This window comes from Psammomys obesus, unplaced genomic scaffold (assembly GCF_907164565.1).
Source record: "Psammomys obesus unplaced genomic scaffold, mPsaObe1.curated_primary_1811, whole genome shotgun sequence".
In the NCBI taxonomy this organism is placed as follows: Eukaryota; Metazoa; Chordata; class Mammalia; order Rodentia; family Muridae; genus Psammomys; species Psammomys obesus.
Window position 1 is genome coordinate 304549 of NW_026596036.1, and position 27905 is coordinate 332453.

Genomic DNA, 27905 nt, shown 5'->3' on the forward strand with positions numbered 1-27905 from the left:
CGTCACGTGACCTGCCCACTTTCCGAGCTCTGGGCGCTCCGGGCGGCGGGCGGAGGTGGGAGGAGAGCAGAAAGAGCGGGACCAGCGTGCAACCAGGCGCAAAGGAAGCTTGAGTCCCCGGCCCTGGGGCAGGGCTGTTGAATGCAAAACTAAAACACTGCAACCCAGCGGAACCAAGCCCACCTTCGCGAATAAGGCTCTGTGGATGGCCAGACTAGAAAGATAAATGTTCAGGTTTCCTTTAAGAGCTGAGCTGGTAGGATGGAAGGAAACAAATGGCTCGAGGGGCTGCTAACTCTGTAGTTTTTGCCAGACCTAGACCCAAGTTATGAAGGTATCCTTTCGGCCAGCCCACGCCTTTGCTGTATTGCATAAAAAAAACAACACTTTTCTCTGGCTTTTCCCAAGGATAGTTATCTCAGTTAATTGAGAAAATATATGTATGTGGTTCTTTAAGTCCCTCATTTAAGAATGTTGAGTTCCACTAAAAATATTTTATCTCTTTACCTTGGATCATTTTCCTAGCTTAAGCAAACGGGACAATTCACGATTCTATATATGTTTACAGGAGTACAAATGACTTTCCTAATTCGTGGTAACAGTATTGAACTGTAGGAAAGTGATGTTTAAATTACCCAGCATGCCTAGAATTAGTGCTTATATTGTGTTAGAGCAAACAGAACATGGGAAGAATGGAAAAGGATTAACTTAAATTTATTAATGCCAAGGGGAAGGAAGGTAACAGTTCCTGACCCTCCAGCTGTATTCCACAGTTTGGCCAGGAACAGGCTCTGCCAGAGGCTAGGGCCAGCGCTACATAGTCTGTGGTTAATGGAGGTGTCTGGGGAGGGGTGAGCACACCAGCTGCTCTAGGCTCCTTTGCTTCCCCAGAAACGAGGAAGTGGTCATTTATTATTTTTTTAGGAGTTCCCCTGCCCACCCAATCCTCTCAGAATCGGGAGCAATCATGTACAAGTTTTTTGTTTTTTTTTTTCTTTTTTCTTTTCCTTTTCACCTCCTGAAGTCTTGGGTTTCCCCATATTGTTCCCTGCCCCTCCCACATTTCCAACGTCCAAGGGCCAGAGTAAGAGATTCCAGCAGCCACCCAACAATGGGGTCTATACTGGGGCTTCAGTCATCAGCATCATCACTGGAGTCTGAGTTGGCTGGCATCATAGGATCATCGATGAGTGAGAAGTCCCTTTCTGAGCTATCATAGCCCTGAGATAAATCATCATCATCTTCATCCTCCTCTTCATCATCGTCCTCATGTTGCAGTGTTGGTAACCGCAAGGCAGTACCAGAGGTGGTAGTAGCTGGTGAAGAAGGGTAGCCAGTGGTTCTCAAGCCTGGATGGTGATGGTGATGATGGTGGGGGTGGGGATGGTGGTGGTGATGATGAAGCATGGTGCTGGAGTCTACATGAGGGGGTGCTGCTGCACCACCCATCACAAACGGCATAAAAGGCAGAGATGCAGAAGTGGCACTGCTGTGACCCAGAGACGACACAGACTGTAGGTTACTACTGCTGTGTTGGAAGGTGTTATGCAGAGACAGGGACCCAGTGCTTCCACCCTGCATCAGGGCCATCATCTTAGAGAGGTCTGGTCTTGTCCTACGGACGCGTTTCTTGCTGTTCTCTGGTGCAATAGGTCCTGGTAAAACCCGGTTGAATGCAGTTTCAGCATAGTGACCCTGTGAGGTAGGAACAAAAGAAGACAATAAAAAGATGGAGGCTTGACCCAGAAACCGCAAGTGTCCTAGCTTAGAAATGCTTGCTCAATAGTCAGGCTTGGCTTGACTGGCTTAATGGGGGAAGGAAATGCTGTACTTAACTGGCTGAAGCACTCTGAGGTTGAGGCTGAAATCAATAATTTGATATTGATAGCCATGTTAACCTGGAAGATTTTTCCTCCATTTTACATGACATCATACTTTTGAGCAGCCAACCATTTTACAAATGTCTTTCCCCTTTGTTAGCAAGGGGTTAGACAGTGAATCAATCAGTACATGCAAATAAAAATGTACTTGAGTGTACACTGACAGCAGTTTGTTGATATGATCTTACATGAAGTGCAGAGACTACATAGACATTTACAGTTATCCTCTATGATTATGACATAGAAGCAGGGTCAGTTTAAGATATCCAAGAAGATTATGAGCAACTTATCAAATTTAATAAACATTTCCACATTGATTAAAAACTTATTATTTTCTGGGTGTGGTGGCTCATGCCTCAGTTCTTTGGAGGGCAAGGCAGGATAACTGCCAAGAGTTCAAGGATAGCTTGGAATATGGTTTTCTTTCTCTCGTTCGTTCGTTCGTTTTTTTGAGACTGGGTTTCTTTGTGTAGCCTTGTAAAACATGCTGGCCTCAAACTCACAGAGATCTACCTGTCTCTGCCTCCTAGGTGCTGGAATTAAAGGTATGTGACACCATGGCCTGGCCAATATAGTTATTTCTAAGCCAGCTTTGCCTATTGAGTGAGACTCTGTCTCAAAAACAAACAAAAGGAAAGACAAGAAAGCACACACAAATAAACCTCTACAACAAAATAAATTGTATATATTTGCTGAATTTTAAACATTTCCCCCAGATAGTTATTGCATTCAGTAAGGCTGGAACCTAATACCTTAGTACCTTTACTTTGCTATTGGTCCAAGCATCATATGGGATGAACTAAACACAATTGGTACCTATATCTTTGGATATTCCAAAACTTAAAAATGGAAACCTAACACCTGACATGGAACATACTTTTTGACCTGGAAAAGTAAATATTCAACACTTATGGCATAGACTTTCAAAATATAGTTGCAATAATGCCTAGACGACTGCAGGCCTTAGAAATAATGTAGCACCAGAATCATTGCCAATTTTACTCCAAGAGCGAAAGAACTGTATCTGGCAAGGAGGCCTATGTCCACAGTCCCAGCAATTGAGGAGACAAGGGGAGGAGGATCACTATAGCCTACGAGTCTGGACCTAGCCTGGACAATGTAGTAAGATTTATTTCTTAAAAAACAAAGGGGGGGGGAGGGGAGCTGGTAGGGTGAGATGTGGACTGGAAAGATGGTTACTGCTCACAATCATCTGTAACTCCAGTTCCAGAGCTTCTGACACCCTCACATAGACATACATGCAGGTAAAACATCAATGAACATAAAAAAGAAATTAGAAAAATATAAATTTGAACTAATAATGTATATATTTATGATAATAAATATGATAATAAATACTAATAATGTATATATATTTATGATGTATATGGACATAACATATACATGGAAGTCAGAGGACAGATAACTTTGGAGTTGGTTCTCTCCTGCCATTGTTATCTGTGCTCTGAGGACAGAACAGGTTGTCAAGCTTAGCTTATCAGCAAGCATTTTTACCATCAGCCCAAAGTGTCAATATGACATACTACTATAAATGATACATACCATGTATAGTGTATATACACTATATGCTATACACATGCATTCAGACATACAAACTATAAAGAATAAGGTAAGCATGATAAAGAGGAATTTCCAGAGTAATATTTTGGCAGAAAAAAGAAATGATACACGCTCAATCTTCCAAATGGTACATAAGCTTGGTATAAAATAGTCTAGTTGACTAAAACCGGATTAACTTGGAAAAAAATATGTTTTGGGGACTGGAAAGATGGTTTAGTGGTTAAGAACACTGGCTGCTCTTCCAGAGGACACAGGCTGGGTTCTCAGCATCCACATAGCAGCTTACAACTGTCTGCTCCAGTTCGAGAGACTCTCTTCTGACACTCTCTTCTGACTTTCAGGGCACAAGCATGCACATGGTGCACAGATAAACACGAAGACAAACACTCATACACTTAAGATAAAAATTAAATAAGCAAAAGTAAAATGTGATTTCCTGTGCTTTTTCTATTACTGACATATCATTAATTCTCAATCTCCTGTATGTTAAGAAACTCCACGGCTATTTTTTTAAGTAGCATCCACGATTACCAATTACTCCTATAATATATGGAATTATAAAACTTTTAAGATTATTTACCTGATGGTGTAACTTAGTGATAAAGTATTTTTTCTAGTAAGCTTAAGGTTTAATCTTTAGTATTGACTACAAAACATCCACTTTTCTTTAGACAGGGCTTCACTCTGCGGCTCTGAATGGTCTGGAACTCAGAGATGTGCCTGCTTCTGCCCCGTAGGTGCTGTGATTAAAGGTGTGCACCACTACTCTAGGCTTAAAACACCCAACTTTTCAAGAGGTAAAGGACTTGCAAAAAGTTCTTTAGTTATGGTAGAAGACAAGGATAAACCCTGATGTGCCTTTCTAATGCAAAAAAGTACTACAGCTGAATATATCAATAACAGTATTCTGGTGAACTGAAGGTAATTTTACATAAAACATACAGAGAGGAAAGGGTAAAAGGGCCAATCACCATGGAATCTCTTAGAATATGGCAGACAGCATGATAAAGTGCTACAGTCTCACCTTTTTCCCATTTCTAGAGTTGGCTGTCTGTACTGGTTCCATTCCCAAACAGTTCAATCCTGCCTTATTATTTTTTTTACATCTCTGCCACTTCTGTTTTCTACGTTCCTCCATATACTGCAATAGAAAAAAAAATTGGTTACCCTACCGAAATGAAATTCTCTGGGTTAAAAGGTACTACTGCCTTCTATATGACAATAAACCTGTCTTCTATAAATCAACATTAGTCAAGAGTAGAAAACTGCTATTCAAGGGTTCTATTCCCCAAAACTGGGTGAGGTATAGTCTGACAATAGTATTTAGTATTTTCTAACCGCTTAGTTTGAGAAGTGCCTGGATATTTAGTGTTTTGAATCTCAGAATATTTATATTTCTAGAAAATAAGACTTGGTGTTGCCATTCTTATTTTGCAGATGTAGAAACAGCGGTATAAAATATGGCATGCTTTTCTGATCTCATACATCTTTAAATACCAAGAGACTTTAAATCTGGCCGGATGGAACTGCCACTCACCGCTAGAAATCGGGGATCAACAGCAAACTCTGGATGACCCTGTAACCACATCTCCAGCTCCGCCCGGCGAGGGGCCTCCTCACCCACCAGCAAAGTACCATCCACCTTATTGATGACAGGGATCCGGGTCTCCAGGTCCAGATCAAGGTGATTAGGCTCTTCCATGCACTCCACCTCCAGCTGCAAACCCAGAATCCACCCCCATGAGCATGTACATTTCTTTGGAGTGGGGAAGGAAGGGAAGCAGGGCCAATGGTAGTTATGAGGAAACTATCTTTTGGTGCCTCAATCCCGACTGGCTTCACTTACTGATGATACAAAGACCTTATTTAGTCACAAGGTAATTTAATCACAAGTAAGCAGTTCCCTGCCACTTACCTCTACTAGCTTTTTTCTGTTCCCTTTCTTCTTATGGAACAGTGGATGCCCATCTCCCATTACACCATTTGCCATCAATCTGTGCTTCTGGAATGTTAACTTCAATCCTTCTTCCTATGAAGACAAGCACCCATCATATGAAACATTCTTATAATGAGGAGAGCACTCTGGCTAATGGTTATCCTCTAGCTCAATGATAAGATGGTAGGCGGTTTGACCAAAGCACAGAAATTAAATTACAATGAAACCTTTTCCTTAGAAAGATTTCATGTCTTCAACTAATAGCCCCCATATAGGTAGGATGTTTTTGTTTTTAGTCTTTTATACAATTATTTTCATTTTTGAGATTATGTTAACATCATTTCCCCCTTCCAAACTCTCCTATATACTTTTCCTTATTCTCTTTCAAATTCAAGGCCTCGTTTTTCATTAATTGTTGTTTTACATGCATATATTTGTTTGTATGTTTTTCAGGACTAAAATTTCTCCCATTCTCAGCAATCTTTAATTGTCTGCAGTTCTTTTGTCTAGGATTGAGGCCTTGTGAGCCTTCCTTATTCCATGTTAGCATATCTATTTGCTGCTGCCCTTGTTTGGCTCATGTTGGTAAGATTTTATGGTATAGATTCTCTTTGTTTTTTTTTTTTCTTTCTTTCCTCCCTTCCTCCCTCTCTCTTTTTTTCTGACACAAGGTCTCTCTATATCAGTGCCTCTCAGCCTTCCTACTGCTGCAACCCTTTAATACAGTTCCTCATACTATGGTGACCCCCCAAAAAATATACTGTATTTTTGTTGCTACTTCTTAACTGTAATTTTGCTATTGTTATGAACTGTAATCTAATTATCTGGTTTCCAGCGGTCTTAGGCAACCCTTGTAAAAGGGCCATTGACCTACAAACATGTCACAATCCACAGTTTGAGAACTGACGAATATATAGTCCTGGAGCTCCCCTCTGTGGACCAGCGTGGTCTTGAATTCACAGAGATCTTGCCTCTGCCTCCTAAGTGCTGAGATTAAAGGTGTGTACCCCCTCCCTGAGGAAGGTGTAGCTTCTAACATTCCTCAGTCTCAATCTCAGAGAAAGGTTCTTGTGGCTCTTACAGTCTGGCTCAACTCCTTGTATTGTTGATCTGTCAGTAGGGACTGGGCTGCACCCCCAGTGGAAGAGCTAATCACAACAGCTAATGTAGCTTTAAAATTCTGATGAAACTATTGTCTAGCATCAGGATGACAAGTCATTATGAGAAAATCCTACTGTTCTTACTACATACAAATTTAATACACTTTTAGTTTTTTGAATAAGGTTCAGAAGAATAGGTAAACAGGAAGATTAAAAACATCCATATAAAAAGAATTCTAGTAGGAATTTTGTTTGTTTTAATGTCTCAAAATACTCAGGTGTCATTCGAACAGCATTTTCAAATCTGTTTTCACTTTTAAATCATCAAGCTCAAATCTTGAATTTAGCCTTCCAAAAACTTTGTGTTTAGTTACCCCCTACCAAATAACCTATAAATTATAGATCATTAATTTATAGGTTATTAATTATAGGCTATTAATTTCATTTTTTAGAAGGTTCATCCTTTCTTTACTCCAAAGATTTTTCCTAAATGGATTGTTGTGTACACTGATTTTCAAAGTTAGATAACAAAATGTGTTTAGTGCCTTTTTGATTGTTCGTTTTGTTTTGAAACAGAGAGTTTCTCTGTGTAGCCCTGGCTGTCCCAGAACTCACTCTGTAGAACGGGCTGGCTTTGAACCCATGAGACATCCGCTGCCTCTGCCTCCCAGAGTACTGGGATTAAAGGCCCCCTTGGAGACAGTCTTACTATGTAGGATGGTACTCATTAAGTAGCCCAGGCTAGCCTTGATTCACACTGATCCACCTGCTTCTGCTTTCCAAGTGCTAGTTTCCCATTAACGAAGCTGGTTAACAAGTCCCACCTCCTAAGTGCTGAGCTTACATCTTTGATCTGAACTGTAAACTCCTTCTCATCCATGCCTCGGCGAAGCTTGGTAAACTGGGCTGCTGCTGTAGTGACGGCAGATGGTTCTTCCTCTACCATGGAAGCTGCACTGCTACTTCGTGGTGTGGGGACGGGAGAGTCTCCATATTCTCCTGGGGTCAAAGAGGGACTGTCTAATAAATGGTTGCCTGGCCCCAAAATTCCTCCTGTTGTCATTTCCTGGCTCCGACGGTTAGAAGGCCATTTCCCTGAGAGTACAGCCTGGCAGACGAGGTCAATGCGGTTTATCAGAACGCGATCCTGAAGGGCATAAAATACAACATCAGGAGAGTCTGAACACTATGCAATAACCAGCTACATAACTATGCTATTATTACTATGCCAGATACAATGAAAAGAGAGAAAGGAGGTAATTAATACTATCACATCCATAAATAAACTACAGAGTTTTTTAAAAACATAATTACAGCTGAACAAAGGAGAAACAGAAGAATCAACACCATCACCCATTCCCTTTAGATAGTACTGCATCTGTTTCTGGACTCCATATACGTAGATTTGAGAGTGGTACCTTGGGCCATTCAGAGGCTCTTTGTCTTTCCTGCAGGAGCAGCAGCTCAGGGGTCATTTGTTCTCCATCTTCATTGGGAAATCCATCTTGGGACATAGTGAGGGACAGAAGGCTCTCTTCATCATAGAGCTTTGGGCGGGTTCGGTCAGCAGCTAGAGATCATACAGCATGTGTGAGAAAAGATGATAGAATAATGTTAAATTGGAATGCTATTATGTGGAGTAGGCCCAGCGAATAACAGCATACCCTGACAACTTATCAAATAAAAATTCAACTCTCTCAAGAGGATGCATTTAAAAAAGAAGGGAAGGAGCAGCAAAGGAACGGAGAAAGGCCCACACCCTGTTACATGCACTCACTTAACTTCTCTTCCTTCTCGTCCTCACTTTCGTCAGTGCTGGAGCTGGAGCTGGATGAGGATGAAGAAGAAGAGGATGATGGTGACAACTTGCTCAAGTCCAGCTCAGAGTCTGAATCATCCTCCTCCTCCAGTTTGACTGGTGGAACACTCCGGGGCAAGGGGGCTGTATCTGAAGAGGCTACACGCATTTCATAGTCTTGGGGGGTGAGTCGGCTCCTAGCCACCACCTCATTCTCTAGCTTTAAAGTCAGACTCTCCAGATTGGGGACCTGGACAGCAGTCTCCTCAGGTGACTTTTCAACAGGAGCATCTGGGCGCAGGGGTGATGGTGAGGCAGTACGTGAGGTACACTGCTGGTGCAGCAGTGGAGTGGAACATCGTGACAGGGATGCAGCAGATGCTCCTGCCTGGTGGTTCTGCATATAATTCATGCGAGCAGCCAGAAAAGAGAAGTCTGGGTCCTGCATGATGTTGCAGTCTGTTTGGCTCACCCCATGGCGGGCTGCCCCTCGTAGAAGCTCCCCATCATGACGGACAGGTTCCCACCATTTGGGTAATTCAAGACCTGGAGGCTGACACAAAGCCAACCGATCTTCTAAAAGCGGGTGGCATAGAACTTGTTCCCGTAAGCGCCGAAGCAACTCAATACGGTAGAGAGTCCGTGAGGCTCTCTCTTCAGTGATGGGCTCAATGAATAGATTAGGGTCTGGGGGTTCTACAAGAGACACAAGTAAAAAAAAGAAATTAACCACAGGTTGATCTGCTAACAACACAGCCCCATTTACTCTAGACTCAGCAATCTCACCATCGCCAGCAGCTGGGGGAAGGCGGCACACTTGTCGACACATGGCCACAAAGCCATGGAAGTACTTGGTAAGGCTTTCATCTGTTTTTTTGTCCAGGCGAGCAAAAGTGCGGAAACGATCCCAGTGAAACTGCATACTGTCAGGGTCGTACTCTACACCAAAGGTAGACACTACCCGATAGAAATCTGTTTGCTCACGCCTTGTCCATCTATGACAGGAAGAGTGATCAGAACACAGGAAAACTGGTTATTTTGTAGGAGCATTTGGAACACTTGAATTACCAAGTAAAAGGGAAAATGATGCAGGCAAACATACCCTGAGCACATTAGGCAATGCTCTTATGAAGTGCAGGCCACTGATAGGATTATACAGCTGTTTTTCACTATCATGTCTCTATCCACCTTCACAACCAGACACTGTGTTTACATCTATACTAAATCCTTTTCATAATGAATTCCATCTTCGCTTCATTAAAAAAAAAGAGTAAGAAAGGGCTGGAGAGATGGCTTAATGGTTAAGAGTACTTGTAGCTTTTGTAGAGGATCTGGGTTTGGTTCTCAGTAGTTACATGATGGCTTACAACCATCCATTAACTCCAGTTCCTGGGGTTTTGCCATCACATCTGACCTTGCTGGGCACCAGGCACATATGTCATGCATATACATACATGCAGGCAAAACAATCATTCCTACAAGTATATTAAAATTAATTTTTCCCCCCTGGGTATGGCAGCAGACACTGCTAATCCCAGCACTTGCGAGCCAGATGCAGGCAGATCTCTATGAGTTCAAAGCTAGCCTGGTCTACATGGTAAGTTCCAGGCCAGCTTGGGCCACATCCCCACCTCAAAAATAAACAAATGACTGACTGAATGACTGAATTAAAACAAAACAGAACAGAACAAAACAAAACAAAACAACAAAACATGCATGCTGAGAAGACTCAGTGGTCAAGAATATTTGCTGCTCTGCAGAGGACCAATATTCAGTTTCCAGCACCTACATGGAGTGGCTCACTGATGCCTGAAACTCCAGCTCCAGGGCATCTAATGTCCTCTTCTGGCCTCCATGAATAACTACAAACAAGTGGCATTCACTTACACAGGCACACTTAAAAAAAATAAGAAGATCTTAAAGAATATCTACACAGGACATCTTCCTATCTTTTTTGTTGTTAAATCTAAACAAACTTTTTTGTTTGTTTGTTTGAAATGTCAGTCTTTGAACATGGAAGGTATAAGTGCTGTACCACTGAGCTATATCCCTAGCCCACAGCAAAATTCTGAAGTACTAAGTAGAGATGAAGGCCGACAAGAGGATCCTTCTGTAAGGAATTTCAGATAAACCTTTCCTCACATACTATCTCAGGACAGCTGATGACAAACTTACAGCCTAGTTCAAATTCTTGCTATACCATACCGTTGTTGTTTTTCCCGCCTTGCAATTTCTTTGAGCTTAAAGGCTGCTTCACAACGTCGGCGTCTCCGGTCTCCACGTTCAGCAGCCTCTATCTTCATCTGTTCTCTCTTGTAGCTGCGCTGATAGGCCGTTACTAGGCGGCGAAGCCTAGCTGTTAGGGCAGAGCCTGGAGGCCAGGATAAATGCCCTGGCTGTTGAGTCACCTGGGCTGTGGAAACAAAGAAGAATGAACAGGAAGTGTAGGAAGAAGAGGGGAAATGATACTTGTATTTCCACCCATGAAAATGTAAGGCTTTTAGATATCCCAGGACAGGGCAAAACTCAGAACCAATGATTCCCCCAACCTAACCCTTACAAAGATGTATTGTTTGACCTGGAGTTTACCTTCATCTCCGTCAGTGACTGAGATCTCCTCATCCATCATCATCAAGGGATCACCCTAGAGAAGGAGATCCACCCCACAGGATGGAGAGGGGAGTGAGAGGGGACAAGTTGGCACTCTGAAATCACTTTCTGCTGTATGTCCTTCCGGGGCATCAAGGGATAAGAAAAATTTCTAATGAAAGGAACTCTCACACCAAAGGAAAAAAAAAAAACAAAAAAACAAAAACAAAAACAAAAACAAAAAAAAACAAAAAACAAGTAGAACCTGAGCACTTAGTTCTTATTAAGAATGAGACTCTGGGACTTAGGAATTCACCAAATAACACCTGTGAACATCCAGTTTGGGTCCCACCTCCTCCACAAACCATATTAGTCATGCCCTTGAGATGGCACTATAATCCGTATCATTAATACTTTTACACTCATGTAAGTCTGTGCATCAAGTGTGTGCCTGGTGCCTGTGGAGACCAGAAGAGGGCATCATATCCTCTGGAACTGGAGTTACAGACAGTTTTGAGGCACCCTGTGGGTTCTGAGAATCTAACCTGGGTCCTCTAGAACAGCAGTCAGTGCCTTTTAACCACCAAGCCATCTCCCCAGCCCTTATAGTTTACATTCTTATATCTTATGTATTTTCTATACACACATTAGTATAACTAATATATTCAAGCATAATTAGAATAATATACTTCAAGATTCAGAGAATGGGATAATGATAAGTGATAAAAGCTAGATTCAAAACAGTTTCTTACCTCATCATCTGGATCCTTTGGGGGACCCTGAAGGGGTTTATATTCAGGATCTTCACAATCTTTATCAAAATCAATCCTAGAATTATCCAGAAACAAAGAAAAACGTAATAATACATATATTCTATCACTAGAAGACCTGGCCAAACATACAACTCAGCAAAGACTACTCTTTTATGCTTTCAGGAATGTGGGGGCCAGGCTTCAAGCTGTGGTTACGTTACGAACCTCTCCAAAGGAACAAATAATTAGAGGTTGACAAAGTATGTATCAAAATTGCCTGACTTAGAAAAGTGAAACACTTTTAACCATTTTAAAAAAAATGATTTTTGATGTGTACTGGTGCATGCACTGTGTGAGGCATGCCTAGGTGTGCCTAGGACTGCAGTTATGGATGGCATTAAGCCGCCATGTGGGTCCTCAGGAAGAACAGCCAACGCTCTTGGCATCTGAGCACCTCTCTCCAGCCCTAACTTTCTGGGATAAAATCTTGTTAAACTTGTTCTTTACACTTATATAATCTTTCTGCTTTAAGCCTCCAGACTACCTGGACTATAGATACAATGCTGTCACAACTAGCAAGAACTCAAACACTTTGATCCATATTTCCCTGTTCTGTGCTCTTTTTATTGTTTAATTACTTCCCCCCCCTTTCACTATTTACCATTTATTAATTTTGCATGGTTTGTGTGGTTTTCTTTCAATAATTTATTTAATTTTATGTGCACTGGTACAAGAGTGTCAGAAACCCTTGAACTCGAATTACAGTTGTGAGCTGCCATGTGGGTGCTGGGAATTGAACCCAGGTCTTCTGGAAGGGCAGCCTGTGCTCTTAACCACTAAGCAATCTCTCCAGTCCCCTCCCTCTTTTAAAGATTTATTTTATGTGTATGTGTGAGTGCCTAAGTGTGTGTTTGCGTACTATGTGCGTGCTTGTTGTTGGGAAGGATGTCAAATCCCTTAGAACTGAAGCTACAGGCAACTGTAAAGCTGCCATGAGAGTACAAGAAATTAAAACTAGGTCATCCAAAAGAGCAGAAAGTGCTCCTAACTACTGAGCCATCTGTGTTGGTTAGTTTTATGTCAACTTAACATAAGCTTGAGTCATCAGAACAGATATCAAAGAGGAGAAACCTCAATTGAGAAAATGCCTCTATAAGATCAGGCGGCAGGCAAGCTTGTAGGGTATTTTTAAAACTAGTGATGATGGGGTAGGGCCCAGTCCATTGTGTGGACTGTTTGAGTTCCTGCCCTAAGAGCTTTTGATGATGAACTGTTACATGGAACTGTGAATGAAATAGACCCTTTCCTCCCTAAGTTGCTTTGGTCATGGTGTTTCATCACAGCAATGGTAACTCCAGTTACAGTTACTATGTCTAGTTAGAGACCTCACCTCTCCACCCCTCCATGCCCTATTAATATTTTTTAAAAATGTATTAATTTTCACTACTTTGTTCTTGAGCAGAAGGGTGACAGAATGATTTGCAATGAAAATATTTCTTTTCTTGGTCCTGGTAAAGATGTGATCAACAGTCTTGGTCATGCAGATATTTACAGTCTTTAACAAATCTCATCATTGCACAATGTCCCTCAGGTCTCCACATGAGAAGTTTTGTTAAACTCACTGGCACCCAAACCAGGGCAACACTGCCCTACCTGGTGACTCAGTATTAGCATGGCAACTCATCATCGGGACATCAACTCAGGCAAAATGAATAGTTTTATGTCAGATACCATGGGAGAAATGGCAAGTTAGGGCTAAAACTGCCTAAAGCTCTGCAGCATAAGTAACCTTTGAAAACTGGTGTCTATTATTTTTCAATAGAATTAGTTTATCTTCCCAGTTACTATCGCTATACTGAGATCATTGTGTGGGCCTTCTGGAAATAACATAGATCTTCACCTGTAGTTATGGCAATGTGTGACTTAGTGCAGTGTCAGATGGTCCAATCTGCTGCTCATATTCTTTAGTAAGAATTTATCACACATTAGCATAAACACCATTAAGAATCCTAGTGATGGGACGGGCATAGTGGCACAGGCCTTTAATCTCAGAATGTGGGATTCAGACGCAGCTGAATCTCTGTGTTTGAGGTCAGCCTAGTCTACAAAGCAGGTTCCAGGCAGCCAGAAACCTGGAACTCTATGAGACCCTGTCCCAAAACAAAAACAAAAGTAAAGTAAAACAAAAAGAAATCTTACTTCATTCATCCAATGCTAGAATTAGGAAGTATCAGCACAAGTAACATAGAGCAGATACTGAGGTAAAGAAAGTTAATACCAATGCTTACCCTTCTACTAGGTCAGAGAAATTATCTAACACCCTATGTTCCGCTGCAATGGCTTTGTCATCTGGCCTGCCAGCCTTTTCCAGGAAGCACAAGGCAGGGTCTGCCCTCATGGTATTGTATTTCTCATAGCCTAGAAGAACAAGGGCCACAGGTTTAAGAAACTGAGATTTGTCTGTGCTTAGTTTGTGTAACTGTTAGAATCATTAGAATATGTGCGCTACTTTGCTCATAATGAAAAAATGTAACTAACTAACTTGGCTAAGTATTAATACTACCATATTTATAATTTTTATAGTTTTCATCTAATGATAGATAATAATTTAATCAATAACTCATTTTAAGTTGTCTGGTCTATATAGTTATTTAAGTGACAGTCTTTTGATCACCATTCTTAGTACAGAAATGAAGTAGCCTAATAATTTATGGATTTTATTACACATTCTCCAATGACAAACAAGAAACACACTTGAAAGTAAAGGAATTCTTAGTGCATACTTCTATTGAGCTTTTCTAAACCTCTGTGTATTTCTAGTAAATTAAATGCCCACTTCTTTCTTTCTTTTTCCTTCCTTCCTTCCTTCCTTCCTTCCTTCCTTCCTTCCTTCCTTCCTTCCTTCCTTCTTTCTTTCTTTCTTTCTTTCTTTCTTTCTTTCTTTCTTTCTTTCAGATAGGGTCTCTGTGTAGCCCTGGAACACATGAGATCTGCCTGTCTCTGCTGGGATTAAAGGCGTGTCCCACCATGCCTGGCTTGCTTACAATTTTCTTATTCTGTTACATTTCTCAAAAACATGTATATTAAGTATCTTTATTTTAAGAAGTAAACAGCCAAGTATATTTAAAAAAATACATTCCAGGAGGACACAGTGGCCCATGCCTATAATCTCAGCACTTGGGGAGGCAGAGGCAGGCAGATCTTTGTGAGTTTGGGGCCTGCCTGGTCTACAAAGTGAGTCCAGGACAGCCAAGGTTACACAGAGAAACCCTGTCTCAAAAAGCAAATAAACATACAAAAATACATTACATCAAAGGATGACACTAATATTCACTGATTTTAATGCTTGGAATTTCTTATTAAGCATTAAGAAATTAATTACTTAAGAAATTAGTAAGTACTCACTGCTACCTCAGACCACTAAACTTTTAGACAAGTGAGACATTTAGATAAATAGGATTATTTTAATTTTAGCATGTCATAAGAAAAATCGCTGAAATTACGTATGCTTATTAACAGGACTTGACATGTATTACTTAACTTGACTACCTTTTAACCTTACAGCAACAACCAAGGTTACAGGATAGACAAAGGTTTCCCGCCTTCCATTTAACTGTTCACCTGGAATTCCTTAAACATTTAATTATGGAACTAACTAGTTTGCTACAGACACTTAAGAACTAATTTCTTATTAAACTTAAAATTTCTGGTGACGAATTATTTACCACAAACACTTCGTTAAGTGTACTATCTCTTGGCATGCATCTTCAATACAAAAGTAATATAGGAGAAGGTACCTACCATGCTTAAAAACGCCAATGAGCAGGGACTTGTCAGCCTCACTATCCCACCATGTTGTTGGAACCTCCAGCTGATCCACTACTGGGAACCATATGTCAATCTCACTAAATGTGTAAGTCAGTAAAGCAATGTTAGAAATAGAAGTGATAATCATTCAAAAGATTTTTAAGGTTGCTTGCTTTATCGTTTACTTTAAATGCTTATGCTTCCACCCTATTTCCATGAACTTGTGCTAAATGTAGGATTAAAGGCCTGACAAGCAAAGAAGTCACTCCTGGAGTAAGGAAGGAAGTAAAATAATGAGTAAATAAAGAGATGCTGGTGAGATGGCTCAGTGGTAAAGGTGCTTGCCACCAGGCCCAACAGCCTGAATTTAGTCCCTGGAACCCACAGAGAAAGAACCTACGCTGGCAACTTGTCCTCTGAGTGCTACATGCATGCCCTCCCCACAACATAGATCAATTGATCGATAGATAGATGTATGAAGACAGGCTAAATAAAGAACTTTACCTGGCTATAGCACCCCCTAAGACCTTCTCTGCTTGGTCTCCAATAACTTCCTGTCTCAGGTAGTATAGCATTCGAACTCTCAACAGTACCCTGAAAGAAGGGATAGAGAGATACCTTAGCAACAGTGTAGCAAGCTTTCAAGAGAACTCATCTGAATAGCATTCTTACTTGTTACACTGATGTTTCAAGTGCTTCTTATAACTCTCATCTTGGAACAGAGTATCAGGATTGTATTTCCGGATCCAGTCTGCCTTATGAATATCGAAAGTACTTTGTGACTTTACTTTTTTCCCCTTACGCCCACGGGGCACAGGGATAGACAGACCTGGGAAAGGGGAGACATCGAAAACTTGGATTGAGAAAAACCCTGACACCTGAAAAGGACTAGATACCCTGTAGAAAGATGAAAGGGTAGGAGCTGATAATTACCTGAATGATTCTGCAATTCTTTTGTCTTGCCATTTTCAGCAGGGCTGATCAAGTCCCAAATGAAGCTTTTGATGTTCTCATCCCCACGGTAGTGTAGAAGACAGTATACAAGGATGGCACGGCAGATTGTCTCTACATCTCTTTCAGTCATTCGTCGCTTAAAACGTCCATGAGACAAAATGTCTCGCCAACGTCCCCAGCTAACAAAAAAGAAAGGCAACAACAAAAATATTTTTTGGGAAATTCAAGTTTAGGGATATTCCCCTGGATCCCAGAATTGACATCACCCTCAAAAGCGGAAAACAAACAGAAGCTCCCTTAAAGGTGAAGTGTTTCTAAGTGTTTCTTCTTGACCTCCAATCTGAAGGGCAACAGGGAGTCAGGAGTCAGCACAGAGACGCCCTACTGCTCATGGCAAGTTGCATTCTTACCCATATACCAGGAGATGTTTTTCCACCCGAAAGCAGTCAGTGCGCCCATAGGTGTGATGACGGTCATGCCTTCGGGAGCGTGGCCGCTCATCATCTTCACTTTCCAAATCAGAAAACTCAACCAGGTCGTCATCTTTCAGAGTGCTGAAGTGTCGAGTCTGTTTCCGAACTCGAGGTGTGTCAATCACCAAGTTATTCTATACAAAGAACAGGAGATATAACTATGATATGCTCATAGGAGAGAAGAGTGAACACTATGGATTGATATAATCTCGAATTTAAGTTATGAAATGTAGTCTGGTTTTGTGTATCAATACGATATGTTAGAGTCATCAGAGAGGAAACACCCTCAGTTGAGAAAATGCCTCCATAACATCCAGCTGTAAGGCATTTTCTCAATTAGTGATCAGTGGGGGAGGGCCCAGCCCACTGTGGGTGGTGCCATCCCTGTGGTAGTAGTCCTGGGTTTTAGAAGAAATCAAGCAGAGCAAGCTATAAAGCAAGCCAGTAGGCAGTACCCTCCATGGTTTCTGCATCAGCTCCTGCCTACAGGTTCCAGCTCTGTTTGAGTTCCTGTCCTGACTTCCCCCAATGATGGATTGTGATCTGGAACCTTTTCCTCCCCAACTTGCTTTTTGTCATGGTGTCTCTTGCAGCAATAAAACCCTAACAAGCTGATACCAGGGGTATTGCTGTGATAGAACTGACCATGCTTTTGTTTGGAGGAATGAAGATTTTGGGACTTTGGGTTAGAAAAGCAGTGAAACGCTTTAAGCAATGCTTAATGGGCCATACTAGTAGAAAGATAAAAAGACAGTGGTGATGAGCATGATTTGAACTGCAGGGGACTGGCTCAAGAGGTTTCAGAGGAGAAGTAGATTAATATGTTGCCTAGAGATTGTTCTTGGTGATATTTTGGTGAAGAATGTGGCTGCTTTTTGCCCTTGTCCAAAGAGTCTGCTGAGGCTAAGATGAAGAGATCTAGATTAAATGCAGTGGCAAAGGAAATCTCCAAACAGCCTAACAGACTCTGTCCTGTGGCTCACTCTTAATAGAAACAGAGTAGGCTGCATAAGAAAAAATACAAAATATATAATTCAAGGATTAAAGGGCACCAGGAAGTAGAACGGAGCTACATTCTGTGTTCCAGGATATTAAATGGAATTAAGGAAGTGGAGACCTCAGAGCAAGAACCTACCCAGCTAAGCTTCCATCTTGTGGAAAGGAATTAAAAAAAAGCTTAGGTTCAGGCATGGTGGTACATGCCTTTAATCCAAGCAACCAGGAACCAGAGGCCTGCAGACCTCTGAATTCAAGGTCAGTCTGGTCTACAGAGCAAGTTCCAGAACAGGCAAGTTTAGGTAGTGAAGGAAACCATGGAAAACAGAAAGCTGGTGAAGATGTGATTGAACAAGGGGCCATATTATAGCCCCAGGAAGCAGCAGAACTTGACAGCTTTGGCCATGTGGTTCTGACTTTTTTCTTTTTTGAAACAGAGTGTCTCTGTGTGTAGTCTTGGTTGTCCTGGAACTCACTCCTTAGACTAGTACAGCCTCTAAAGTCACAAAGATCTGCTTGACTCTGCTTCCTGGGATTACATGCATAACTGCCACCTGGATAACAGGTAAGTATTTGTAGAGGGTATTTCAGGTAGAGAAAGTTTCCACAAACTTTTTATATTATATTCCAGCACAAGCTTCAATTAGCACTAAAGAGCTGGAACGGCAGAAGAGTGCAAGCAAGAACTTTGTCTCCTACAGTACTTCCCTCAAAGGAAAGGTAAGCTCACCTTGCTGTTCAGCATATCCATGTCTAGGTCTGCCTTTTTGGCCCATTTTTGCCAAAAGTTTGGATCATCCAAGGAAATATCTGTCCTATTTTCAGAAGCAACAAAGCTTGCCTAAAGAGAAACAAATGCAGAGTAAAGTTATGTACAGTGTTTTTATGGACAAAGGGAAATTCGCCAGTATTTAAAAACATTTAAATCCTGGAGGTTGCTGAATCCATCTATGTCTGCCCATATAGGATCTGCCACACATAGAACATGCCTTGGCAAAGGTAGAACCTTTCCCTTCAGACTCAATAGTGATGGTTGTGGTCCGTCTTAGCAGGATTTGATCTATGTCCTCTTCACAGAACTTAGAACCCTCATCGTCTTCCTCCATTATGGCTGCATATGCACCTTTCCTTAAGAGATCTTCAATCTCTTTCTTGGAGAACTGTTGAATCTGTAAAAACCAATACAAAGATAAAACTCCTACAGTAAGAATAATCTTGATGTTTTATTGTACTGTAAGAAATAATCATCAGGCTGGGTGTGGTGGCACACACCCTTAACCCCAGCACTTTGAAGGCAGGTCTATGTGAGGTCAAGACCAGGCTGGTCTACAAAGTCCAGGACAGCCAAGGCCAGCTACATAGAGAAACCCTGTCTCAATAAAAACATGAAAAAAAAAAAAAAAAAAAAACAACTTGAAAAAAGAAGTATTTGATAATCTAAATATTCTGTGCAAAACTGCATTTGGACTGGCAAGATGCCTCATCAGGTAAAGCTGCTCACCTCAGTGCAAGCCTGGTGACCGACCCTAACTCAATTTCCAGAACTCACAGTGGAAGACCGATTCCATAAAGTTGTCCTGACTTCTATAAGCTCATGCGCATGTTCACACACATACCACAAACTTATCCACACACTTACTCCAGTAATGTTGCCGTCTCGACCGCTCATGGACTGAAGCACAGCCTTATCCAACCCCAACTTGAGGCTAGCTTTATCAAACATCTCTCTCTCATAGGAATTACGAGTGATGAGTCTGTACACTTTCACAGCTTTGCTCTGTCCAATTCGATGACAACGTGCTTGGGCCTAGTTAAAAAGAGAACAAAGTATAAATAACATTGTCTTAATTCTTCACATTCATAAAGGGCTATGAAATCAACTCAAAATCAAAACTCAATTTCAAAAAGAAATTTCTGGCCCATCTTGTAGAATGGGAGTCAGCAACCTAGTTTGTGTGTGTATTTTTTTCTATGAATGAAATCTGATTTCAAACACAGACCCATCCATTTCTATTGTCCACTGTTGCTTTCATGCCACAGGATCATAAGTATCTGAAACAAAAACTATAGATTCCAAAGCCTACACCATTTAGTATTAGGTTTTTCTTTCTTTTTTCCTGAGACATGGTTTCTCTGTGTAGCATTGGCAGTCCTAGAACTTGCTCTATAGTCTAGGCTGGCTTCGAACTCAGAGATCTGCCCAAGGCATACGCCATCACCACCTTTATAGGTTTTTTTTTTCTTTATAGGTTTTTATAGAATGTTAGCTAACTCGACCTTGCTTATATAATTACAATTAATTTCTTCTTTGAAAGAAGGGTCTTTCTAAGAGATCATGATCTTATTAAAAAACTTCTTGGATTAGGCAAGTAGTATGCCAAAAAAAAAAAAAAAAAAAAAAAAAAAAAGTTTTTTTTTTCCTTTACCTGCAGGTCGTTCTGTGGATTCCAGTCTGAATCAAAGATAATACAGGTGTCAGCAGCTGTAAGATTAATACCAAGTCCACCAGCACGGGTACATAACAAGAAGACAAATCGGTCCGAGTCAGGCTTGCTAAAGCGGTCGATAGCAGCTTGCCGAAGGTTGCCTCTAACTCTCCCATCAATACGTTCATATAAGTACCTGGAGAAGAGGGCAGGTGGCACAGTGGATAAAACCGGCTAAGTAGAAAACAACAAGGTTTTTCAAATGCCAGACAAACATTCTACCACGGAACTATTAACCAACTCTCCTTGAAGCTTTATGAAGATGTAATAACCACAAGACGTTTTAGAACGGCTCATTTCTTACCTCCTCTGGATAAGATAATCCTCCAGAATATCTAGACAGCGTACCATCTGGGAGAAGATCAGAACTTTATGGCCACCAGCTTTAAGCTTTGGAAGTAACTTGTCAATAAGAACCAATTTGCCAGCTGAGCGAACCATGGCCTGCAGGTGGAAATCTTGAGGTATAATATGGCAAGCTTCTCGAAATTCCATCAGGATTTTCTCTTCTGCACCTGCAAATAAAATAGTAAAAGTTAATGTTGAGGATAAATGAAAACATATAAAATCTCATTTAATATAGTGGCTTGAGGTAAGTAAACAAAGTAAAAAGTAGTATGATCTTGTTTTTTTTTTTTTTTTTTTTTTTTTATAGGGTTTTTCTGTGTAGCCCTGGTCATCCAGGAACTCACTTTGTAGACCAGGCTGGCCTCGAACTCACAGGTAACCACATGCCCCGCTTCTGGAGCATTGGGATTAAAGGTGTGTGCCACCACACCCAGTTAAGAAGTATGATCTTTTATCCTTCTTCCCTCCCTCTCTAACCACACATGCACAACACTTGCATGACACTTGTAAATTTGTGCCCAAGTTCACTCTTGAGGCCAAATAAGATGTCAGGTGTTTTGCTCTACCATTCCCATCAGAGGGTCTATTGGCAGAGGATCTCAAGATGACCAACTTGGAGCTAGGCCAGCAATCCTCTTGTTTCTACTCCATGGCATTTAAGTTGCAGGTGTGAGTAGTCATGCCTAGCTTTTTATATGCATGCTGGGAATTCGAATTCATGTCCTTATGTTGGTGCAGTAAATCCATCTCCTTTAGTGGCATTTTTCTCAAAAACTTTAGCAGCAAAATATATAAACTAATCTTCCACCCTTATATAAAACATTCTAAGGCAGGTCTTTCCTAAATAAACTGAATTTAAAAAACCATGTAAATAACACGGACAGGAAAATATGCACTAAATAAAATGGAACATATACATACAGCCATTTCTCCCCCCAAAATTCAAAATAAAGTATCAGTAAGAACATTTATCCAGAACATAGAATTATTACTCGTGAGTTACTACTCATGAAATTGCACATAAAAAAATTGTATTTAATTTGGGATTTTATGTAAAACCAAGGAAATAGAAATAACCAGAGGGGGGTTCCAAGATGGCTCAATACATAAAGGTGCTGGCCATGCAAGCCTGGCAACCTGAGTCTGATCCCTATAACCCACATAAAGGTGGAAGGAGAGAACAAACTTCACATTATTGTCTTCTGACCTCTACATGTGTGCTGTGGCACTCAAATTCCAACCACTTTCTCTCCACCCCCACACACAATAGTTAGTATAGAAAATATTCAGAGATATTAAAGAAAAGATAATATATATGAGAATCTTTTCCCAAGCCACAGTCCATATCCTAGTTACATTCGGATACATCAGTCAGTGTGTCTTTCTAGGGCTTTAATTCACTCACCATTGATGAGGTACGGGTGATTACAGCACTTGCGTAACTCCATCATCGTGTTTAGCAGATTAGGCATGTTGGTATGTCCTGCCCCTTTGGAAAGGAAGGAGAAATTCTTCTCTAAAATAGCTCGGTAGTATTTCTTCTGGATGTTGGTCAGTTCTACTTCAATAATAGTTTCCTGTTTGGGAGCCAAATTCTTTTCAACATCCTCTTTGAGTCTTCTCAGCATCATTGGCTTTAGAATGGCCTGAAGCTTTTGAACCTGTGGTTCATTATAAAGAGAAACAGAAACCACTAACATTACCTTACATTATAGAGAGAAGAAACAAATAAGATTATCTGGAAAAATAAAAAATTAGTTCTCCACTATCTGAAGAGAAAAAAAAAATAATATGGCTACAGGTGATATGGGCAAAACTTCAGAAAGGTCTCAGATCCTTCGTTAAGAAAGACCTCATCAGACAGATTTCTTACCTGCTCCTCTGTCTTGAGATCGCCAAAATCCTTAAGAAACTCTGATTCTGAAGGGAACTGTGACGGTTCCAAGAAATGAAGTAGGCTGAAGAGTTCCTCTACAGTATTTTGCAATGGTGTTCCTGTGAGTAACACTTTATGCTCCTGTATTTGAGAAGATAGAACTTGCAGAGATCCCATCAAGTACAGTTACTTTAGTTTTAGTTTATCTACACTACTATGGTAATGGGCCAGATTACTGCCTTAACTTTTTTTTCTTGCTTACTTATTGACTAACAAAAAACATTTAGTAAATGCCCTTATCTAACATATTGAAACTAAGTAAATACTGTCTTAAGCCAAATAAAGTACTAGTAACTCGGATACACTATTTCCAAATTCTTGTCTTTCCCACAGAAATCCTAACTCTCCCCTCTACAGAATGTTCCTGTGGTGGACTAGATATGGCCGTGAGTTCTCTGTAGTTCCTCTTAGTAAGGCTCACCCCTTGAATTCAAGCTTCCCTTTGCCTGGCTCTTATAAAGACAATGTACTGAAGTGACAGGTGAGTCACAGAGCTCAAGGACTCTGCAGCTCCACTTGGCCCTTTTCAGCACTGTCCTCAGAACATGTTGTAAAGGAAGCCCACCCAATCTGGCTCACTAGAAGGCGAGAGGCCACGTGTAATACAAGCTAAGTGTGGCAGTGAACACCTAGTATCCACAGTCAGCTGCAGCAACATTAATAATCCAGGAAAAGTCAGTGTGGGGGTAAGAGTTGGGAGGGGGGTGGTGGCAGCAGCACACACCTTTAATCCCAATACTTGAGAGGCAGAGGCAGGTCTGAGTTCCAGGCCAGCCTGGTCTACAGAGTGAGTTCCATGAAAGTTAGGGCTACACAGAAAAACCCTGTCTATAAAAACCAACAAAACAACAACAAAACCAAACCAACCCAGGAAAGTCTACTAGACCATATTAGCTGAATGTGGCCCAAGTGGCTCAATTGGAGAATCAAAAAAAAAATAGTTGTTGTTTTAAATATTAATCTTTGGGATAGGTAACTAAGCTTCCTTTCCATCGTTTCTCATGATTAAAAAGCACTCATTTACAATTCATTTCCAAATCTAAAGCTTATAATGAAAGTTCCTTAATACAAGGTTTTCTCCTAGATTAGTGCACTTTTCATTTCACAGGGAAATTAGATTAAATTTCAGAGTTTCTACAAGTCACTTTGGGAGCTCACCAGGTCCATGTGCTTGAGACTATCGAGTAGCTTGCAATTACGGTTCTTCAGGCGATGGGCTTCATCGATGATGACACAACGCCATTCAATTTCACGAAGCTCAGGACAGTCTGACAAAATCATCTCAAAAGTGGTGATCAAAGCATCAAACTTATATGCACCTGGGATGAGGCGACCCTAATCATGAAATTGGTACAGTTAGAGGAGGCACCCCTGAAACACATGCCCATCTGCAGTACCACTGCCAACTTCTGTCACTGTTTATACTAACAAAAAGCAGTGTGAGTGCGAATCACTGAAGATGATGTGCAGTTTTCTCAACAGATGCAGCTTCTTGGGAAAATAACAGGCCCACCTTATTGAGTGCAGCTGAACATTTCTGACTGTTGTATGCTTCACTGGTGTAAATCTGTCTTAGATCATGCAATGGTTAGCAATGAGATCCGGGGCTGGAGAGGTGGCTCAGTGGTAGAAAACACTGGCTGCTTTTCCAGAGGACCTGGGTTCAATTCCCAGCACCCACATGGCAGCTCACAACTGTATGTAACTACATGAAAAAAAAAAAAAAAAAAAGTTCTCACTGCCCTACAGCCTTGGGGGTAAAAAAACAAAACAAAAACATACTACAAGGGGAAAAAAAGTGGAAACCAAGCTAAGTAGTTTCCTGTAACCTAGTTCACTTAGGAATCTAAGATAAGAGAAGCACAAGTTCGAGGCCAACTGAGCTAAATATTGAGTCCTTATCTCAAAAACACTAAAATAAACAACAAAAAAAGTAGTATATGTAGTCTAATATCTGACAGAAATCAAATAATTTCAACAAAATAAAGAACTACAATAAAATTTAGCTTAGAAGCAAAAATATAAGAAACAAAGCAGTAGTTAATAAAATCTGCTATTAATACAAAAAAGATGATTCAAAATTTTTCCCTTACAAAAAGCATCTTCTATTAAAATTTCAGTTATTAAAAAAGGGCAAATGCACATTTACGTTTATTACCACATTTAAGTGTATCACTGAAAAATAAAACACAGCAGTGCTATTAAGACTTTATTTAAAATACAGCTGAGTGTGGTGGCATATACATATGCATCATTGCAGCCTTTAGGAACTGAAGCCATTTAGGTTATAAGTTTGATTTTCTCAAAACAAAGCAATCCCTCACAATGATATATTTACATATTAAACCAGAACATTCAGTGACTGACAATGACTATTGGGTAGAAACAGCAAAATCAAATTACATCACTACATAAAAAAACACCTGAAGCAACATAGAGCCTCAGTGAGCATCTTTAATACATATGTAGCTCCTGAAATACTAGGTACCTTGGCTACTTTCTCTAAACACAGCATTCTCAAGACATACGACTCACCCGTGAGTCTTTACAGTACATTTCATACTGCTGAATCATCTGTCGGCTGGCCAGGCTGCCATGGTACACAATAGTGTTCATCTCTGTCCATGTATTGAATTCTCGCTCCCAGTTAGTAATGGTGGACAATGGAGCAATGACCAAAAACGGACCATGGATGCCTACATTATATACCTCCTGTAAGAAGGCAATTGACTGAATAGTTTTGCCTAATCCCATTTCATCAGCCAGGATGCAGTTCTGCCTGTAGATTTTGGGGGGGGGGGGGGGGGGGGGGGGGGGGGGGAGGGAGGAAACAGGGAGAAGAACATGCCAAAAATTTATCACAAAACAAAAGTACCTAGAAAAAATTATTTTGATAAAATGTCTGAAACTAATTCTCAGACTAAGCCTATATGTTATAAGCTCAGTGTTTTCTTTACCTGTTATACCAATTAAAGAGGAGCCAGTTGACCCCTTCTAACTGATATTCCCGTAATTGGTTTCTGTTTTTATATTCATGGGACAGTTCCAATTTCTTCCAGGCACTTGCCTGTGGACGATTCTAAAAAGTAAAAAATTTGAATTAGTGGAGCAGTGAAACTAATAAAATAACTAATTCTAGTATTTTAATCAAATGAAAAACATTGCTTGGGTTATAACCTGTGAAATAAACTTAAATTCATGACTGCATGCTATTTCAAAAGAAAGATTGCCCACTGGATACTTTAGGAAGATTCCAGGAAACTACATTTAGAGGGATGGAAAGAGAGTTCAAGAGTGAAGAACACTGGCCGCTCTTCCAGAAGTCCTTAGTTCAATTCTAGCATCCACAGGAAAGCCCACAAATGTCTGTAACTGAAGACTGGGATTCCATGCCTTCTTCTGGTGTGCTGACAAGACACCCACACACATAAATAAATAAATATTGAAAAAAATATATAGAGAGAAATTCAGAATGACATCCTTAAAGAAATTTGGGGGCTAGGCTGGAAAAATGGCTCAATGGTTAAGAGCACTGGTTGCTCTTCCAGAGGAACTGGTTCAATTCCCAGCAACCACATAGTGGCTCACAACCGTCTATCATGTGTTCTTGATGGCCTCTTCTGGCATGCAGGTGTACATGAAGATAGAGCACCCATATACAAAAAATAATGAAAATTTGGTGCAGTGATGCAAGCCTGTTATCCTAGTCCTCATGAGGCTGAGGGAGAGGCAGGTAGAACTCTGAGTTCAAGGCCCAGCCTAATCTATAGAGCAAGTTTCAGGATAGCCAGGACTACACAGAGAAATCCTATCTCAAAAAACTAAACCAAGCAACCAACCAACCAGCCAAACAAACAAATAAAGATTCTTTTTGTGTTGTTTTGGGGGACAGTATCTATCTCATTATCTTCCTTACCTTGTACTTTCACTACTATGTCAGTATCTCAAGTACCTGAAAGACAGGTCTGTGCTCTAATGCATAAATCTAGATAGTGATGACATCACAAAATACAACCCGACTGTAGTACCATTATGTATGAACAAGCTTACTGATCTCCCTCTTCTGTCTGTTTGAATCTCTAGAAGTGGTGTCTAATAATAAAACTTTTTACAACCCTCCACCTGTCCCCCCCTTAAAAAAAAAGAAAGAAAGGAAGTCAGACATGGTGGTGTACTTCTTTAATCTCAGCACTCAGGAGGCAGAGGCAGGCAGATCTCTGTGAGTTTGAGGTCAGCCTGGTCTACAAAGCAAGTCTTGGACAGCCAAGGCTAACTATACAGAGAAACCCTGTCTCGAAAACAAACAATCACATAAATGAATATAAATTTTTTTTTGAAAAGACCGTTGTTATTTTTTTTTTGGGGGGGGGTTAGCATCTCATTATCTTGACCAGGCTGACCTTGCACTTTCAAAACTCCCACCTCAATAACTCAAGCAGCTAGCATACTCATTTAATCTCAGTGCTCAGGAGGCAGAGGCAGGCAGATCTTTGTGAGTTCAAGGCCAGCCTGATCTACACAGAGAGATCCTGGCTTTAAAAAAAAAAAAGAGAGAGAGAGAACCAGAGAAATGTATACATGACTGGCTGGTATCTGATTAAGAAAGGTATTATTTACCTTTTAGGCAAATCCTGAAATAATTAGAAATGAAATGAAGGAAAGTTAATTTGATTTAAAATAAGGCACATGACTGAACATGTATTAATAATTTTTGTTTTAGTGATGGGTACATTATACTATTTAGTTTACCCTACCTTACATGTTAAGAGAACTTCCATAATGGAAAGCTAAACCAATAAAAACTTCTTGCCAAGGCTGACCTGAGCAATAAAGCCTTGATAGTCCTTTACACTACTACATTTACCTTTTAAATCCAAATGTACCTACCACCCTTTTGAGTTCTGGATGCCTTGACTGGATCCGTTTAAATTCCCGAATCTTGCCTTCATCAACATCCTCTTTTAGCTCCCATGTACTGTCTTCATAGGGCAGAGAGCACCATTTCACCAGGTAATAAATTACAGGCTAGGAGAAAGGAAAGCCAAAACAGCAGTGATTAAAGGTTACGAACTTGACTCTAATACCAGATTACTAAGCATCAGCTTTATAGGTGCTAAAAAGCACCAGATTGAATCAACCAACTACTGGGTGGAGAGAATTTAGAAATTCTGAAGCTCCAACAATAATACTGTTCTATAGGCATCCACGGTGGAAGATACTCGTGTGTGTGTGTGTGTGTGTGTGTGTGTGTGTGTGTGTGTGTGTGTGT

General features: G+C 40.6%; 1 protein-coding gene and 1 non-coding gene across 4 annotated transcripts in view; both read right to left on the reverse strand.

The window, feature by feature from the left end:
- Positions 1-695: 695 nt before the first annotated feature.
- Chd8 (chromodomain helicase DNA binding protein 8) overlaps positions 696-27905 on the reverse strand; it is a 69319-nt gene continuing 42109 nt past the window's right edge. For 2 of the 3 annotated variants that reach the window (XM_055621634.1, XM_055621633.1), the window contains exons 11-38: positions 27524-27661; positions 25594-25715; positions 25172-25415; positions 23795-23971; positions 22574-22717; positions 22106-22361; positions 20657-20867; positions 20293-20488; positions 19506-19673; positions 18856-19035; positions 18597-18707; positions 16808-17004; positions 16377-16576; positions 16116-16296; positions 15948-16037; positions 15438-15541; positions 13925-14054; positions 11637-11712; positions 10885-10939; positions 10501-10708; positions 9082-9290; positions 8275-8991; positions 7916-8067; positions 7342-7644; positions 5377-5490; positions 4999-5178; positions 4486-4602; positions 696-1695 (exon numbers count right to left, since the gene is read on the reverse strand). In XM_055621634.1, the coding sequence (XP_055477609.1) occupies positions 1132-1695; positions 4486-4602; positions 4999-5178; positions 5377-5490; positions 7342-7644; positions 7916-8067; positions 8275-8991; positions 9082-9290; positions 10501-10708; positions 10885-10939; positions 11637-11712; positions 13925-14054; positions 15438-15541; positions 15948-16037; positions 16116-16296; positions 16377-16576; positions 16808-17004; positions 18597-18707; positions 18856-19035; positions 19506-19673; positions 20293-20488; positions 20657-20867; positions 22106-22361; positions 22574-22717; positions 23795-23971; positions 25172-25415; positions 25594-25715; positions 27524-27661 (5544 nt within the window). In that variant the 3' untranslated portion in view covers positions 696-1131. The remainder of the gene's footprint in view (positions 1696-4485; positions 4603-4998; positions 5179-5376; positions 5491-7341; positions 7645-7915; positions 8068-8274; positions 8992-9081; positions 9291-10500; positions 10709-10884; positions 10940-11636; positions 11713-13924; positions 14055-15437; positions 15542-15947; positions 16038-16115; positions 16297-16376; positions 16577-16807; positions 17005-18596; positions 18708-18855; positions 19036-19505; positions 19674-20292; positions 20489-20656; positions 20868-22105; positions 22362-22573; positions 22718-23794; positions 23972-25171; positions 25416-25593; positions 25716-27523; positions 27662-27905) is intronic. The other variant, XM_055621635.1, reaches the window with a different exon arrangement.
- LOC129687352 (small nucleolar RNA U6-53/MBII-28) lies at positions 13219-13328 on the reverse strand. The gene has a single exon (XR_008721787.1). It is a non-coding gene; the product is annotated as a small nucleolar RNA U6-53/MBII-28 (small nucleolar RNA).